The 13,127-nt window shown below is 44.5% G+C and overlaps 1 protein-coding gene across 1 annotated transcript in view; it reads left to right on the top strand.

The window, feature by feature from the left end:
* Positions 1 to 13,127, top strand: part of tmem163a (transmembrane protein 163a) — a 116,522-nt gene that overhangs the window by 77,881 nt on the left and 25,514 nt on the right. The window contains exon 3 of the mRNA XM_056290065.1: positions 6,366 to 6,409. Coding sequence (XP_056146040.1) covers positions 6,366 to 6,409 — 44 coding nt within the window. The remainder of the gene's footprint in view (positions 1 to 6,365; positions 6,410 to 13,127) is intronic.

Below are 13,127 nucleotides of genomic sequence, written 5' to 3'. Positions count from 1 at the left end.
CATCTTTCACCATTTTGCAATGCTGTGATTGCAACTATTCCACAGTCCTCTGTGAATAGTACACATGGCCATTGTCACTCTAGTTAATGGTCACAGAGTATTTGCATATGAAACTGATCGTTGTTTTCGGTCGTTATGCCACTGTATTGTTTATAAGGGTGGGGATACCTGCAGTCAGTTGAGACTGAAGAGGTCACTTAGATGAGTGATGAAACGTTTCTCCCAATAAACGTTGTGTCCAAATGAACTGATTCAACTTTGTGATTGTGAACTTTTTGTTTGGCCAAGCTAAGGTGACCACATGGCTTACAAGGATGAACGGGGTGAGAGGGAGCGGGTGTGTGGATCCAGTGGCCCGATTCAGGACACTTGTCACTGCACACCTGAGAGCAGAATATGAGTATGACAGCTGGGTGACTAATACAGTGGGCTTTGAACATGTGTGGTGTGTAGGGAGGGCTGTGTGTTTTGTTGGGGAGGGGTGCTTGACTGTATGTTTGTAACTGTTGTTGTGATCTATATTTATGCAACCATATGTAAAACTGAACAGCATGTGGGATGGTGGCAGGGGTCTGATGGTGGTGGTGGAGTGTGTGTGTGTGTGTGTGTGTGTGTGTGTGTGTGTGTGTGTGCGCGCACGCACATGTTTGTATGTGGGTGTGAGTAAGAGCGAGTGTGTGTGGTTGTGGCGGTTTGTGAAGTGTAGCTTACATATTAGGTTTTTAGGTATGTAAATATGTAGATGTGTTATTTTATGCGGTGACCCTGTTCATTAAAGAACATCAAAAGTCAAAAGTCTCCCAACAGAAATGCTCACATTTTAATGAACGCCACTGTTGACGCCAGGTCTGTGTAAGTGAGCATCTCAGCTACATCTTACGCGTCTCATGTCCCCACTCTGACCTACTCTTTTTTAAACTTCGTTTATTTTTGATTCACACACACACACACACACACACACACACACACACACACACTTACGGTCAATATACAGGTTCTTAAACATTCATATATTCAGTTGTTATACCTATACCTATACCTATATATATATAATCCAGTGAGTCAAGTAAATTCTTTATGAGACAGTACAAGCCTCCTTCATGCCATAAGCAATCATCAGCTGTCAATTGAGAGCAATTGAGTCAATTGTTTAGTGCTTTCCCAACCATTTACTGTTTCTTTTAACAATGTTATATATATATATATATATATATATATATATATATATATATATATATATATATACAGTGCTGCTTGAAAGTTTGTGAACCCTCCAGACAGGGTCACTGTTTTTGTAAAAAACATTAAAATAAGCTTATTACACATCCATCCAAATCCCAATTTGTAAAGCACACCTTCCAAATAATGGACACACACACAAAAAGCGATATATTTTCATTATTTAATTCAACAATGGTGGTTTATTTCACAAAAACTGAAAATGTAACATGTGCAAAAGTATGTGAACCCTTGTATTAGTAGCTTGTGGCTCCTCCTTTTGCAGCCATTACTTCAACCAAACGTCTTCTGTAACCACTAACCAGTCACTCGCATCTGCTTATGGGGATTTTTGCCCACTCCTCCTTGCAGAACTCAGCCAGTTGAGAGAGGTTGGAGGGACATCTGGTAAGTACCAACTTCTTCAGGTCTTGCCACAACATTTCAATTGGATTAAGGTCTGGACTTTGACTGGGCCTATCCAGAGTACGAATCCTCTTTCTCTGAAGCCATGCCTTTGTAGTTTTGCTGGAATGCTTTGGGTCATTCTCTTGTTGCACAATCCATTTTCGTCCCAGCTTCAACTCCCTGACTGATGGCAGGAGATTCTGGTCAAGAATTTGTTGATATGCCAGAGAATTCATGGTTCCTTGGATAATATGGAGTCGTCCAGGTCCAGAAGCAGAAAAGCAGCCCCAGACCTTCACATTTGCACCACCATGCTTCACTGTTGGGAGGAGGTTCTTTTCTTCATATGCAGTGTTGGCTTTTCTCCAAACACGTTGGTTTTGATTGTGACCAAATAATTCTATTTTGGACTCGTCTGTCCAGAGAATGGACTTCCAGAAGGCCTCTGGTTTGTCCAAGTGCTCTCTGGCAAAGTTGAAATGGGCAGCTTTGTTCTTTTTTGAGAGCAGAGGCTTCCTTCTAGCAACCCTCCCATGAATGTCATGGCGATTCAATTTTCGTCTGATTGTAGACGCATGCACATTTGTCCCAGATGCTATCAGAGAGGTCTGCAACTCTCTAGAGGTGATGTGTGGGTTGACCTTTAACTGATTTATTATTTTTCTGGTGCTTCTGGGTGATAGTTTTGATGGGCGTCCACTTCTAGGCAGAGTTGCTGTCATGTTGACGGCCGTCCATTTGTAAATTATCTGTCTTACAGTGGATGGATGGAGCTGGAATCTTTTGGAGATGGTCTTATAGCCCTCCCCAGACTGATGAGCTGTCACGACCCTCTTCTTCATGTCCTCGGATATCACCTTTGCTCTCGGCAATGTTGATTTGTATGGGACCACAGTGGTTTGGTTGGTTTCCTCTCTCTTTTAATCCGTGCAGGCCAAACCCTTTCCCAAAGATGTCTCATTTCATTGGTCTGCTTAAATGATTAATTAAGCACCCAAATGTGTTTCACCCAAGTCTGTTACCTGCTTGACTTAACCAATGCAGCTGGGGGTTCACTTACTTTTGCACATACCCTAATTCCATATTTCATGTAGTTTTTGGGCTACTAAAACAAGTCCCACTAAACAAGTAGATGCAATTGATAAACATACGTACACTACCGTTCAAAAGTTTGGGATCACCCAAACAATTTCGTGTTTTCCATGAAAAGTCACACTTATTCACCACCATATGTTGTGAAATGAATAGAAAATAGAGTCAAGACATTGACAAGGTTAGAAATAATGATTTGTATTTGAAATAAGATTTTTTTTTACATCAAACCTTGCTTTCGTCAAAGAATCCTCCATTTGCAGCAATTACAGCATTGCAGACCTTTGGCATTCTAGCTGTTAATTTGTTGAGGTAATCTGGAGAAATTGCACCCCACGCTTCCAGAAGCAGCTCCCACAAGTTGGATTGGTTGGATGGGCACTTCTTTGAGCAGATTGAGTTTCTGGAGCATCACATTTGTGGGGTCAATTAAACGCTCAAAATGGCCAGAAAAAGAGAACTTTCATCTGAAACTCGACAGTCTATTCTTGTTCTTAGAAATGAAGGCTATTCCATGCGAGAAATTGCTAAGAAATTGAAGATTTCCTACACCGGTGTGTACTACTCCCTTCAGAGGACAGCACAAACAGGCTCTAACAGGTACTATTTAATGAAGATGCCAGTTGGGGACCTGTGAGGCGTCTGTTTCTCAAACTAGAGACTCTAATGTACTTATCTTCTTGCTCAGTTGTGCAACGCGGCCTCCCACTTCTTTTTCTACTCTGGTTAGAGCCTGTTTGTGCTGTCCTCTGAAGGGAGTAGTACACACCGGTGTAGGAAATTTTCAATTTCTTAGCAATTTCTCGCATGGAATAGCCTTCATTTCTAAGAACAAGAATAGACTGTCGAGTTTCAGATGAAAGTTCTCTTTTTCTGGCCATTTTGAGCGTTTAATTGACCCCACAAATGTGATGCTCCAGAAACTCAATCTGCTCAAAGAAGTGCCCATCCAACCAATCCAACTTGTGGGAGCTGCTTCTGGAAGCGTGGGGTGCAATTTCTCCAGATTACCTCAACAAATTAACAGCTAGAATGCCAAAGGTCTGCAATGCTGTAATTGCTGCAAATGGAGGATTCTTTGACGAAAGCAAAGTTTGATGTAAAAAAAATCTTATTTCAAATACAAATCATTATTTCTAACCTTGTCAATGTCTTGACTCTATTTTCTATTCATTTCACAACATATGGTGGTGAATAAGTGTGACTTTTCATGGAAAACACGAAATTGTTTGGGTGATCCCAAACTTTTGAACGGTAGTGTATATAGGTGTTAAGATGTGATGAAGAAGGACTGGATTAGGAACGAGTATATTAGGGGGACAGCTCAGGTTGGACATGTATGGAGGAGAGATGCTGGGCATATTGGGAGAAGGATGCTGAATATGGAGCTGCCAGCGAAGAGGAAAAGAGGAAGGCCAAAGAGGAGGTTTATGGATGTGGTGAGGGAAGACATGCAGGTGGCTGGTGTGACAGAGGAAGATGCAGAGGACAGGAAGAGATGGAAATGGATGATCCGCTTTGGCGACCCCTAATGGGAACAACTGAAAGTAGTAGTAGTAGTTATTATACTGTACATATATGATAAGGCAGAAAGGAGAAACACGGCATTGTTGCCCCATCAACATCAGACACGAGAAAAAACTCAACTTCCTGTTTGCTTTGATTCTCCTCGTTCCAGCTTCACACAACAACTGCGCATGAGCATCAGGCAGTGGATAAATGCGGAAAAAGGTTTGCAAATGCCAGCGGACGAAAATAATCACCGTCAAAGTGTTGGAGGTCTCGCGAAAGCATGTATTTAATATTATTTAGCACCTGGCTGATAGGGGCACAAGCTCTTACTGTAGCATCCCCAGCTGATTGATGGCCGTAGTCTTAAACGGATGCTTTATAAAGATTCGCTTTATTCACATATAGTCTTCACAAACACACTGACTCCGAGAAGACTGGACCCTGGCACGGTGAGGGTCGTTACACATAGGTCAGGTGAATCGGCCATACTAAATTGTCCCTAGGTGTGAATGTGTGTGTGTGTCATATATATATATATATATATATATATATATATATATAAATGTGTGTGTGTGTGTGTGTGTGTGTGTATGATGCTACTGGATGAAAATAAGTTGGATGACCTGCAGCACATGTCCTAAGCCAGGTTTAAACCTGGTTGGCAATTCAGCCTCACTGACTTGGTTGAGCCATGAAGGGTGCCTTGGCTGTTACGTTTAACCAGCATAATGCTGGCAAAAAGCATTGTCACACACATCAGTTTGGACTAGAGCCTTTTCTAAAACAGACTGGAAAAAAAATTAATAAAACATCACATCTGCAAAGGCCATCTCTCAGAGATGTGTCAGGAGAGCGAGAGATGGAGGGAGGGAGTATTTCAGGGGAAAAAAAAGATGGTGAGAGACAGAGAGAGGAGGAGGAGAGGGAACGATACAGAGGTGGTGATAGAGAAGGGAATCCAGAGGAGATGAAAGCTCCAGTCAAGTTCAAACAAACAAGCTCGCGGCCTGCCCCCAAATCTTCAGTTACCATGGCGACTCAATGGTCGACGCCACGTCCCCCGGGACCCGGTCCTGAAAATGCAGGGGGAGAGAGAGACAGAGAGGGAGAGATAAAGAGAAGGGGGGAGGGGTTAGCAAGGAAATCAGAGAGAGGGAAAGTGGGATGGAGAGACTTGACAACCTTGAACATTACAAGGTCAGAGACAAGGACGAATGAACTCAGGTGTGCTACACCAACACTTTACTGCAGCTGATGTGGGCTGGGGCACACTGTCCTGTTCATAAAGCCACTCTTCTCTTGACTGGTCGCCAGTCATGCAAAGCTTTATGTGCTTAACGAGATTTATGATATCAAATGTCAGTGTACATGTTTTGTTACATCAGATAACGAGGACAACAAAAAACACAGATGATGCGTCTGTCAAGTAAGATAAATATGAGTCAAATTGATGCCTTTTCATTTACAATATCATGAACTGTGCTCTTCCAAACTGAATTTAATAGGGTTTCATGTCTTGCTTGATCTCACCACCAGAATATGTTTCGTTATTGGTTGGAACCCTAAACATATCCGTGTTATATTTCTAATTATGCCTCTCTTATAATGGCAAATATTTGTGCGCTATATATATATATATATACACACACACACACACACACACACACACACACACACACACACACACACACACACACACACACACAATATTCAATTCACTGCAGTGCTTCTTCAGACTTACTGTCACATCTTGTATATGAAATTACAGGAACATTTGACTACAATGCTGAATTATTTAATCATACTCTATGGGAAAGATTAGCTGGGGATACACGTTAGTCCTCCCTGATGGTATTTTTTTCATATTTGAGTAAGCAACAGAACCAGATGTCATCCAATAGTTTCTCCAGATACAAAGGATGTCAGTATTAATCTGTATTTAATGTATGGTATTCCTTGGAGGGTAAGGCATGACCCATTGTTCCTGTGAACCAATTAACTAAATATAAATAAATGTCATAAATATCTCGCATCACAGCAGAATATTTATAGTTATACATATACCAAAGTTACTATTATTCCCTTTTGTTACTGTCTTGGGCATTAACATCTCTCTCTGTCTCCTTCCTCTACAGCGGTTTCATTCATGAGACACAGCGCCTCAGCCTTTGGATTTGCAGTGAGTTCCCCCTCCCTTTTCTCCATTTGCATTGATCAATTAGTCATAACTTTGGTCTCAGTTCATTAACCACCGCCGGAGCCAAAGTCCTATTGGTCCCTTTGTCTCCTAGGTAACAAGGCAGAGGAACGGCGAGAACATAGGTTAACTCTCAAAAGACCTTTTACTGGTCCCCAAATAGACCTGTGCCCCCCAAATACAACTCTTACCATGAGAGTCATGTGACCACTAAGTCTGTAACGTCTGCATGTTGCTGCATGGTTTCATACTCAACAGATGAGCAAATATGAGTTGAACAGTGATGCAGAATATTGACCCAGCTGTTGTTTTTTTTTCTTACACTAGAGCAGCTTAAAGGGGCCGTTAACCTTTTTTTTCCCCCTACACAGTCTGAGCCATTAACTTGTTGGTATAGGTTTAGGACAGTACAATTGATTGACCTCGTGATAAATTTAAAAAAAACGATGCATCACATCACAGTGCAGTTTAGTGGAAGAATGGTATGAATTTTTTTTTAGTCCAAGGGAAAACACACATTACAATCTCCCCCTCCAAAATGCCTGTTTAATATGGGTTCATCAAAGGTGCCAAGACCCATGTGACACAGGTGACACACATGTGGAGTTCAGCATGTTAGACCAATAAATTATGAGGCAAGCAAAAAGACGACATGTCAGCGTTAGGCAACTAAACTGTCATGGTAGACTTGTGAGAAACTGGGATGAGATGTTTTACTACAAAACTGTCACCTTAAGTCTAACCCACAACACCGCCACTGTCCTCTGTATCTACACCCCTTTATATCCTTTATACACCTCCATCACTGTCTTCTAAATCTACACCCTTTATAGCCTTCATACATGGACACCAACATCACTGTCCTCTACATGTACACCCTTTATATCCTTTACACATGGACACCACCATCACTGTCCTCTACATCTATACCCTTTATAGCATTTATACATGGAGACCATCATCACTGTCCTCTACATCTACACCCCTTTGTATTCTTTATACATGAACACCAGTATCACTGTCCTCTACATCTACACCCCTTTCCCTTTATATCCTTTACACATGGACACCACCATCACTGTCCTCTACATCTATACCCTTTATAGCATTTATACATGGAGACCATCATCACTGTCCTCTACATCTACACCCCTTTGTATTCTTTATACATAAACACCACTATCACTGTCCTCTACATCTACATCCCTTTATATCCTTATGTATGGACACCACCATCACTGCTCTCTACATCTACACCACCATCACTGCTCTCTACATCTTCTACCGTTTTTGGCTGTTCCCGTTAGGGGTCGCCACAGCAGATCATCCCTTTCCATCTCTTCCTGTCTTCTGCATCTTCCTCTGTCACACCAGCCACCTGCATGTCCTGTCTCACCACACCCATGAACCTCCTCTTTGGCCTTCCTCTTTTCCTCTTCCCTGGCAGCTCCATATTCAGCATCCTTCCCCCAATATACCTAGCATCCCTTCTCCACACATGTCCAAACCATCTCTGCCCCTACCATCTTTACACCCCTACACCCCTTTATATCCTTTATACATGGACACTACTATCACCATCCTCTACACCTACACCCTTCTATATCCTTTATACATGGACAACACCATCACATCGGAATTTTTTTTCTGATTTTTCCCTTTTTCTCCCAATTTAGTGGCCAATCGATCCCTATTTTAGTTCAAACTCCCACCCTCGTACTGCATGCGTTCGCCAACTGTATCTCTCCGGCCGGCAGTCTCGAAGGAGACGCCTTGCCACTTCCGTGACAAGGCGACTCCAGGCCGAACCACTGCTTTTTCTGACACCCTAAGAGATGCATTCATGTGACGAACACAAGCCGACTCCGCCCCCCTCCCGAAGACAGCGTTGCCAATTATTGCTGCTTCATTGAGTCCGGCCATCGTCGGATCTGACGAGACTGGGGCGCGAACCCCGGTCCCCAGTGGGCAACTGCATCGACGCGATGCTTAGACCGCTACACCACCACGGATCCACATTGGAGTTTAAATATGATCAAATATTCATTGTCCAGATAAGCCACTCCTGATTGTATGCCCACATCACACCCTATCTGCCACAAAGACACCAATTGTATCATGCTTGTTTTATTAACAGTAAATAGAATGTTTTCACATGAGTGCTAATTTGGTTCATTCAATTCACCAAATTAACAGCCGGTGCTTTAGATTCTAAACAAATGTCCAGATAACCTTGCATCTTTTCAGGTATTTTTGGGGGAATGAGTTGAAGAGCTGAAGATGTGAATCAGTGAAAAAGAGATATTCAAGACTTAATGACTAGGGGTGCAAAAATTAAAACGTCCACACTTAATATCCACGGGTTAACGAGAGACAACTTAATTTCCATAATGTAATTAAAATACTTTTAAGTCATAATCCACAGCCCAAGCTATCTCCAAGGATCAAGTGATTAGTAGAGAATGGATTTTAATTAAGGCATGCTTGGGCATCTTTTTTTTTTCTCTACAGCAGTCCATCAAAACGATGATGACTGTGATGCAGTTTATGCTCGGCAAGCACGCCTGTGGGCCATCAGGCCCGTATTAGAGGGATAATATCGTCCACATTTGTCACAGACGAATGTTGTTTGAGTTGGTCTTTAATGTCTTGCATGGTGGGCCTTATCATATGCTTCGTGTCTCTTTTGTTCAACAGCTGTTCTCGATTGCCTCACTGTGGTGCACCATCGCTGTCTGTCCAGCGCCACTGTCTCCCAGCTGGAGTCATCTATGCCGCAGATCTTCATGTGGCGCTTGAGCACATCTTTGAAGCATAGCTTCTGGCCTCCCTGCTTCTTTTTTCCCTGGCACAGCTCCCTGTACAAAACCTCTTTTGGTAGGCGCTTGTCTGGCATTCTTCACACATGACCACCCCATCTGAGCTGGGAGGCTGTTATTAGGGCTTCAACACTGACAGTACCAGCACGTCTCAGTACTTCCACATCGGGCACCTTGTCTTCCCATCTGATTCACAGCAGCGTTTGCAGATGACGAAGCTGTATGCTGGTGAGCTTCTTGATGTGCTTGCGATACAGAGTTATGCATTCAGTGGAGTATAGTAGAGACAGGAGAACAGCTGTGTTGTAGACCTTGATCTTTGTTGTCAGCCTGATGTCATGGTGGGACCAAAGTCTTTTGTGAAGGGCACCAAAGGCTTTTGTGGCCACTTGGATTTTTCTGTCCACTTCTAAGTCAGAGGAGTTTGTATCTGTCACAGTAGTGCCCAGATAGGTAAAGCACTCAGTGGTCTTCAGAGTTGCTCCATTAACCAAAATACTGGGCTGACCTTCTTTGGGGCTTTTCTGAGGGGGAGGCTGGTACAGAAGCTCTGTTTTGGAGACATTGATCTTCAGTCGAAAGAGGGTAGCTGCTGAAGGGAAGCGGCCTACTATTTCTTGCATTTCCCCAGGATTATTGGCAACCAGTGCTGAGTCATATGCATAGGGAAGCGCTCGAACACAGAGTTCTCTTGTTTTGGTAGACATCCTGAGTCTCGCAAAATTATAGAGGTTTCCATCTGTTCAGATCCTGATGTACAAGCCACCTCTCAAGTTGGCTGACATTGTTTCTAGGACTGCAGCAAGATATAACGGGAATAGAGTCAGTGCAAGCACACATCCCTGCTTCACTCCATTATTGATGTTGAAAGTGTAATGAATGAAAGGTCACGTGTTTAACTTGACCTAATCACGGATGTACGTGCAGTGCGTGTGACGTATACAGGAAGTTAGAAGCGCATGTTATGAAGGTTGTATGTCGGATGAACGCTAGTAAAAGCTACACAGTTAAGAACCTACGAAGTCGGCTCGTTCTTGAATTATTCTTATGTCAGTAAGACAAGGCGTCTACGGACATTACATGGTGTCAGAATAGTCTGTGTATCGGAACACGAGCGGTCATGCCGAAGTTTAATCCGCCGAGTGAATTCAAGTTTGACTGCCCCGTTGAATGGCCGGAGTGGAAACAACGGTTTTCGCGCTTCAGGCTCGCGACAAAGCTGGATAAAGACGACGGGGAGATTCAAGTGAGTTCGCTGATTTATGCAATGGGCAGCGAGGCTGAAAAGATATTCAGCTCGTTTGACTTCGCGGCGGAGGGTGATAAAGTGGACTATGATATCGTACTGAAAAAGTTCAATGACTACTTTATTCCCCGCCGTAACATCATACATGAGAGGGCGTGCTTCTATCAACGTAGCCAGCAGCCAGGAGAGACAGCGGAGATGTACATCCGGACATTGTATGAGCTGTCTGAACACTGTGAGTTTGGGGACAAGAGGGATGAACATATCAGAGATCGTCTGGTAGTGGGCACAAAAGATAAGGTGCTCTCCCGTCAGTTCCAGCTCACAGCGGACCTTACTCTGGTGAAAGTCATTGAACAAGTGCGCCAGGCGGAGGCAATAACAAAGCAGCTCAGCCTCCAAGCTAACCAACCAGAGGCCCAGCTGGCTAACGTCAATGTTGTCCGATGGCGGGACGAACGCCAAAACAAAAAGGGCGGACAGCGTCATGGTGGCAGCAGACCTGCAACCAACAAAGTAGATGAATGCGGGAGGTGCGGCAAGACGCAGCACACCGATGAGCGGAAGTGTCCTGCATCGAACAGTAAGTGCAACAAGTGTCATAAAAAGGGACATTGGGAGCGTGTATGTCACTCTAAAGCGGTGAGAGAAGTCACTGAAGAGGTTAAACAGCTGTACTTTCTGGGAGAAGTTGGCAAAGAGAGCAGTGAGGAAGATTGGACTGCTGGTTTAACAATAAGTGATGTACCAATAACCTTTAAAATTGACACGGGGCTGACGCTACTGTTATCAACCAAGGGACATTTAAAAAGCTGAAGCCAAACATAAAACTGGGACCTCCTGACACATGCTTCATAAGCCCAGGTGGAAACATCAGCTGCATAGGACAGTTTCAGGCCACAACCAAATACAAGGAGAAACAATACTCCTTTCCAGTGTATGTGATCAAGGGGAGAGGCAGCTGTCTGCTGAGTCGTCTAGAGGCAGTGGAGATGGGTCTAGTGAAGCGGATGAATGAGGTCAGTGGAGTTTTCGGTTCAAGTGGACTGCTGAAAACAGACCCAGTGAAAATAGCTCTGGTGGAGGGTGCCCAGCCATACGCGGTGCATACAGCCAGACGGATACCGCTGCCACTTGTACCACTGGTTAAGAAAGAACTGCAGCGCATGGAAAATGAGGGCATTATTGAAAAAGTGACTCAGCCCACAGAATGGTGCGCCGCTATGGTGCCGGTGCTGAAACCGAACAAGAAAGAGGTTCGCTGCTGCGCTGACCTCAGGAGGCTGAATCGAGCGGTGAAACGTGAGAAATACGTGCTGCCCACTATGGAGGAAATAATGCCAAGGCTCGCAGGGTCAAAGTTCTTCACAACGTTGGATGCAGCAAGTGGGTTTTACCAGATCCCCTTGCATGAAGACAGCAGGGGGCTCACCACTTTCATCACCCCATTTGGGAGGTATGCTTTCTGCCGCCTTCCATTTGGTATAACGAGTGCTCCAGAGATTTTCCAGAGAAAGATGGCGGAAACTCTGACCGGGCTAGAGGGCACAGAGGTGTACATGGATGACATCCTTATACATGGAGAGACTGAGGAAATCCATGACCAGCGCCTAGCAGAGGCGCTGGGGGTCATTGAAACAGCAGGTCTCAAACTGAACCAAGCGAAATGCAAGTTCAAACAGAAACAAGTCCGCTTCCTTGGTCATATCATCAACGAGGCAGGCATCAGACCTGACCCGGACAAAGTGGCCGGAATAGAGAACTTTCCTCAGCCCCAGAACGTGACGGAACTCAAGAGGTTCCTCGGGATGGTGAACTATTTGGCAAAATACGTCCCAGAGCTGTCCACTGTAGGTCAGCCGCTTTATGGACTGCTTAAAGCAACGACAGAGTGGCTGTGGGGACCTGCACAGAACACAGCATTCCAAGACCTTAAAGCAGCACTCGCCACCGCCCCGGTACTCACCTTTTATGATGTCACTAAGGCTACGGTGGTGTCAGCAGATGCCAGCAGCTACGGGCTGGGAGGCGTTCTGCTCCAGCAGCACGGGGAACACTGGAAGCCCGTGGCCTACTGCTCCCGACGGCTGAGTGACGCAGAGACAAGGTACGCACAGATCGAGAAAGAGTGCTTAGCCAGCGTCTGGGCATGTGAAAGGTTCGAGAAGTACTTGTTTGGGCTTGACAATTTCAGACTTGTCACCGATCATAAACCACTAGTGCCTCTCATGAACAGCAAAGACTTGGATAATGTGCCCATTAGGTGCCAGAGACTGTTAATGAGGCTGATGCGTTTCAATGCAGTGGCTGAATACGCACCAGGCAAAACTTTAGCTGTGGCTGACGCACTCTCCAGAGGCCCAGAGCAGTGCTACGGAGATGGTGCTTCTCATGATGATGTTGCAGCGCACATTGATGCCATCGTGTGCCAGGTGCCTGCCACACCTCAAAGGATGCAGGAGATAAAACAGAGCACGGATGGGGATCTGCAGCTCCAGACAGTGTTGGGCTTCATCAGACACGGCTGGCCTGAGTATGTCGATAAAGTGCCGGAGACAGTCAGAGACTTTTATCAGGTGAGAGGGGAGTTATCTGAGGTAGATGGTTTAGTCATCAGAGGCAGTCGTATCGTCAT

The sequence above is a fragment of the Lampris incognitus genome, chromosome 11, assembly GCF_029633865.1.
Source record: "Lampris incognitus isolate fLamInc1 chromosome 11, fLamInc1.hap2, whole genome shotgun sequence".
Lineage (NCBI taxonomy): Eukaryota > Metazoa > Chordata > Actinopteri > Lampriformes > Lampridae > Lampris > Lampris incognitus.
The sequence above is the reverse complement of the archived record's forward strand: the minus strand, read 5'-3'. Positions and strand labels throughout refer to the sequence as shown.